Below are 6000 nucleotides of genomic sequence, written 5' to 3'. Positions count from 1 at the left end.
AGTTATAGAGAGAAGTTATATGGAGTAATAGGAGTTATGGGGGAGGTTATATGGAGTAATAGGAGGAGTTATAGAGAGAGGTTATATGTAGTAATAGGAGGAGTTATAGAGAGAGGTTATATGGAGTAATAGGAGGAGTTATAGGGAGAGGTTATATGGAGTAATAGGAGGAGTTATAGGGAGAGGTTATATGGAGTTGTAGGGAAAGTTTATATGGAGTAATAGGAGGAGGTTATATGGAGAAGTTATAAGGAGGTTATATTTAGTAGTAGTAGTATGATGGACACATTACGTATTTTGGGGAGATGTAGTGGACCCCGGTTACTCAACTCAAGTACCTCCGCTAGATTCCCTGCTTTGTACCGCAGAATACAGTTTAGTGAGTACAGACAGTCACTTAAACACCAGTTGAAACTTGATGAAAAGTGAAATTAAAAACTGCTTAATTGTATAAAACCAGACACATTTAGCCAGACCAGATATATGTTGAACCTGTAAGGGGTGATTAGGCAAACAAAGGGTGTACCCATCAGTTCCGAGACTAATATGATCAGGTCTGGGCCCAATGGAATCCTTCACACCCTGGCACCTCTGGTCCCTGGTGTCAGCAAGTCTGGGGCTCCTGATCCCCCTTAGTTCATAATATCCCCATAAACCAATATACCCTCAAACAGCACATCCTCCCAGCTACTCACTGGTAGCTGGAGTTGTTTAACCGGCTGCGTCCGAGTTCCGATCCATTGAATAGTTCCACGCGTCCAACTTGTGTTCTCAGTCCCTGGTCGGAGTCCGTACCAGCGAAATTCTGCTAATGAATCTTGGGCACTCTGCCAGGCAAGGAAGTAGACCACAGGGTAGTGAAAAAAGTATTTTTAGCAATGTTTATGCAGTTCTGTTGTAGGTGCTATTGGGCAATATAAAGAAATATCTTTAATCTTATTAAATGTTTAAACTGAATTTAGTTTCAAGTCTCCAGCATGCATTCCCTAAAATGCCATTAAATACTATTATTTCTCTACTTTCCACAGGAAGTGTCAGTTCAGGACAAGCGAGCCAGGAAAGTCTGTTAATCCTAGTTTTGTGCTTGGAACCAGACCCAAATCTCCTGAGCCAAAAGGTGAATGGAGACTGGATGTACCTGAGCCCTGGAAGATTAACCCCTACACAGCCGCGGAGTCATGGCACCTACTATATAATTCTGCTGGAGGAGCAGTAGACCGTAAATGACCCGATATCCTTTAATTTGCAGAGATTGCGAAATAATGCCATTTTGGCTTAATAATAAGCTGCTGCTCAGAATGAGGTTTTTTTTCTGACGTATCACAGGATCTGCTTAGTGTTTTGCAGGCTCCCCAGGTCTGTCAACTTTACACACTTTATCCAGGGCACCGAATCAGGGGTCAAGTTACAAAATTGTGAAATCACAGATACATTATTCATGCACACACGCGCACACGCACAAGCTTTCTACTTAACTTGTATAAAAGTAAAAAACAATCATACTTACATAGTATACACATTGTACAGGCACAGATCACACATGCACACAAACACTGCTCGCACTCTGCACACAAGTGAGACCCATAGAAACACGTATATAAATCGTGCACACTATTTGCATCGCTGCCAAGGTAAACACATAGTTTACAGACAGGCGGCCGCAAGAACAACAAGTAGAAAAAGCGAGAAGGAAAGCACAGACTGATAAACTATCAACAATCCCTCTACTAAGCACAGTGTGTGATCATAGACGACTTTTGTTGGAGTTCACGTATTAACCCTATCCCTCCCACTACCAATCCACTGTTTCACCATAAGCCCACTCCATCTCATAAATGCCTCAAGCCCCCTGCCAGTAGGGATTTAATAATTCAGACTATATTTCCAGAATGACTGCAGGAGGCTTTCCATTTTAAACAGCTTCTGTTTCCATAAGAGGATATTTCTCCTGCCATCCCTCCCTGTTAACTCCTTGCTGCCCACCTAACACTACCACTTTAATATCTACCTTTTAATGTATCAGACTTGCATTCCGCTTCCATCCAGTAACCAGCTTGGTCCTTCATCACGGGTTCTTTATAGTAACACTCATCATTCTGTGATCACCATGGATCTGTATACCTTACTTTAAAGGGTTAGCCCACCATGACCACTTCAGTGATTTTGAAGTGGTCATGGCGCCTGCAGTCTGTACGTGCAGCGGTTTGCTTTGAAACACAACACATACAAATTGTAACCCCTCCTGGAGATGTAACTCCACCTACGTTAGCATCATTGAGGTGCCATTAGCCAGCCCTGAGCAAGAGTATAATGTTAATTCTGTGCAAATGTTCGCATACAGTGTGCCATTCACTGGTTGAGAGCGGTCAGCTGTGGGATCTGTTTTTGGCATCAGCAGCTCTGCAGAAGCTGGGAGCACATCAGCAAATGGGGAAAGGAAACTCGGAGCTCATCTAGGACCCAGTTTAGAGGTCAAACCGTTAAACAGATAAATTGTTTGCCCCATTATCAGGAAATCGGGCCAGGTTACTCTGGACATCATAACCACTATAGCAGGCTGAAGTAATCCTTTAAGCACTTCGCTGGCTGGCTGGTTGTTTGTTTTGTTTTCAGTGTACATACACCCACCAAGTATGAGAAAGTGGTGAGCAAAGTCAGTAACTAAGAAACAGTTCATTTATATATAAAGGATAGATAACAATGAACCATTTATAGTGCGATTGAAGGGTTCTAGAAACTTTATAATAAACCAAGAGACAGACACTCGAGTGGTGTAAGAATATCTATAGAACTCTAAAATAACATTATATTCCCCAAATATTTTCTTCTGTTACGTTACGTTACATTAACTTGGTTTGAGTTAAATTTCTGCAAACCTGCCCTTAATCTAACTCCCCTCTCTTTAGGGAAATTCAAGAAAAGGAACTGCGGAGAGTGAATTGCACCGTCTCTGTCTCCCCATCTCCTCTACTTGTCATATTGTTATCTGGAGACAGATTGAATTAATTGCGGCAGCTGCAAATAGCCATTGCTGCCCAGAGGTGTTACTCCCACTAATCTCGGGCAGGCCAGGGCATGTATGTCCTTGTTCTGCACTGAGATTAGTGGCCATTGCACTGCATGGTGGCTGTCACACTGTACGTTACAGTCTTAATACCTTTCTTATTAGACACAATTTTGTTATTAGAAGCTTAAGAGGAACCACCCTTTATCATGTCTAAAGCCTAAAGGTCTGATCTGATAAATGTCTGCAGTTCCGAAATTCTCTTAGTCCAATACAATTGGGTTTTACGTGATGCAGCGGTTGTCTCTATACTGTATGTACATTACTTATATAGAACTAGAAAAGACAGGAGAAAGTAGAGGGACTGAGAAGGAATCTGTGGAATCTATTTATCAGTCACCTCCAGGCAGGTTTACAAGGATATTCTCTGGTTCTGACTTAGCAGAAGGGAGGGAGACAGAGAGCACCACTGTGTGAAGAGAGTGAGTTAAAATCAGAGAGACTGACTGCTAGCAAGCAGGGAAAGGCAGAGAGTGAAGGCTGAGGGAGGTACCAAGGTTATAAAGAGACGAGGAAGGAGAGTCAAAACGTGTGACAAAGCTGGGAGAAAGAAGGAGAGGGACGTTGATAGCACATCGTGAAAGTGAAAAGTTATAAAAGACGTACCTAGGAATAGAGGAGATTAAAAGAGTGGTTATTAAGAAATACCTAAAAGGTTCTGTCAGATCAAAACACAGAGTTGAAGGTAACAAAACGAAGAAGAGACATTAAAGAAAAGAGGTCTTCAGAGTTGAGCGTTAGTAAGGGGTTTTGTGGTCATCCAAGGAATGAACCCTACTTTCTGATTTACAAACCCAGTGATGGAGCCCAAAGGAAGGAAGAAGATCCAGTTCTCGGTATCTGCACCCCCAACCCAGCTGGACCCTCGGTCAGTGGAAATGGTGAGTACTGAGTCGTGTCACCTCCGTGTCATCTGTGTTGGATCCTCTTACAATATTGTTGATGTTAGTCTTTTTGGGTGTATTCACTAAACTGTCGTAAACTGAAACCCGGATGGAAAAGTTTAGGCAAAAGTAGCTTAGCTGTGACTTAAACGGAGTTGGAGAATTCTTTAAAATCAGCTGTTTTGACAAATTAAAAATGTTCCCTTCGGATTAAAATTTACCTCAATTCATAGTTCAGTGAATGAACCTCCCTACAGTTTTTTTTTCAACCTCAAGCATTGTAGGTCAACCTTTAAAATATTTCTCATTAAAAATAATTGATTGATTTATTCTTAAACATTGAGACTAATCCGATTATCTATTATTTACCCGTACATAGCAATGTTAGAGTGTCAGCTCTTTAGACAATTTTTTAGTTTTCCAAAATTTGATTGTTTCTTATATCCCCAGATTTCACAGGTCTTTTCTTGTTACTCGACCTCACATGCCCCTTACCAACATGTTAAATGTATTGTTAAAACATTTCTTCTAAACTTTTTTTTTCTTGCCAAGGGTAGATAGAGTCCTTTACCTCTGCCCTCCAAGGTGGGTGCTGACTGGCACACATCATTTTAACGCTCCACACCAGCTAAGCAATAAAGGATAACAGCACTGTAGTACAAATTTACTGTGATATTAAGCATCTGGGGTTTACTCATTAAACAGTGAATTCTAGTAAACTGAACACTGAATTACAAAAACTAAGCTAAAATAGACAAGCTACAACTGTAAGAGTTGGCCAATTTTTCCAACTCAGCTATTTTTTGCCCCAAATTTTGCTATTTGGTTGTCAACTTGCTACAGATCACTATTTAGTGATTAAACCCCAAGTTGTGGCAATAACTAAGTTGGAGAATTATGTTTAAATTTTGCAGATTTTTTTAGTTCACTAGTAACGTCTGCTCACTAGGTATTGCACACCTGTGTGATTATCAACGGGTTAATCGCATATTGCATGAAAGCATTGAGGATATGTCTGCTCAGAAAAAAATGTGTGCTCTCTCTTTATTTACATCCTGGATGGAAGGGATATGATTTGCACAACCCGGCTGTACTAATGTTTATCCCATGTATAGTTATTTCACAGGGTAATGTGTGTGGCTGGTTAGGGGTAGAGTACTGGGAAACAGGGGACATGGGGATAGTGCAACAGTGTGTATAGTGAGGGGAACAAGGTAAGCAGGGTTAATCACTATAATTAGAATTAAAAATCAGGGTTATTCTCTAAACCAGGCTTCCCCAAACTCCGGCCCTCCAGATGTTGCTGAACTACAACTCCCATGATTCTCAGCCTACCTATTTCATTCATAGAATCATGGGAGTCATGAGTACAGCAACATCTGCGGGGCCGGAGTTTGGGGAAGCCTGCTCTAAACTCAAACTAAATTTTAGCAAATTAAATCAGAAATCAGAATTGCAAAATTGTGACTTGAAATGAGCAGATAAATATTTCCAGCAAAACAGTTTTTGCCTAAATTTTAAAACTCGGAGATTAGTGAATAACCAGCTCAAGTGTGCATTGTTTGTAATTTTAGGTCAAAGACGTCAAATGAAAAAAAGATTTTGAGTCCGCTATGTTTTCAGTTCCCCCTTATTGAGCCATCCAGTATCTGTATTTAGTTAGACATTTATATCTAGTGTTTCGTCTCTAAGCAACCCAGGAAATGTGTAAAATGTCCAATTGCAGCAAGTTTAGTTAAAGGGACACTATAGTCACCAAACCAACTATAGCTTAATGTAGTAGTTCTAGTGTCTATAGCCTGTCCATGCACACTTTTCATTGTAAATATTGCCTTTTTATAGAAAAGGCAGTGTATATATTACTGCCTAGTAACACCTCTAGTGACAGTCCCTAAGAAGGCCACTAGAGGTGCTTCTTGGGTCAGTGTTGCACAATGTATTCTGCATGGAGACGCTGAACGTTCCAGATTCCATGCATCTCTATGAGGAGATGCTGATTGGCCAGCGCGGCGTACATGCTGTACATGCGCATGCCATATATGTGCAATAGCC

General features: G+C 40.9%; 1 protein-coding gene across 1 annotated transcript in view; it reads left to right on the top strand.

Moving 5' to 3' along the window:
• The first annotated feature begins 3496 nt into the window (after window positions 1-3496).
• Window positions 3497-6000, top strand: part of PPP1R1B (protein phosphatase 1 regulatory inhibitor subunit 1B) — an 86830-nt gene continuing 84326 nt past the window's right edge. Inside the window, exon 1 of the mRNA XM_063425458.1 lies at window positions 3497-3945. Coding sequence (XP_063281528.1) covers window positions 3865-3945 — 81 coding nt within the window. The 5' untranslated portion in view covers window positions 3497-3864. The remainder of the gene's footprint in view (window positions 3946-6000) is intronic.

This window comes from Pelobates fuscus, chromosome 6, assembly GCF_036172605.1.
Source record: "Pelobates fuscus isolate aPelFus1 chromosome 6, aPelFus1.pri, whole genome shotgun sequence".
In the NCBI taxonomy this organism is placed as follows: Eukaryota; Metazoa; Chordata; class Amphibia; order Anura; family Pelobatidae; genus Pelobates; species Pelobates fuscus.
This window is presented reverse-complemented; position numbering and strand designations above follow the sequence as displayed.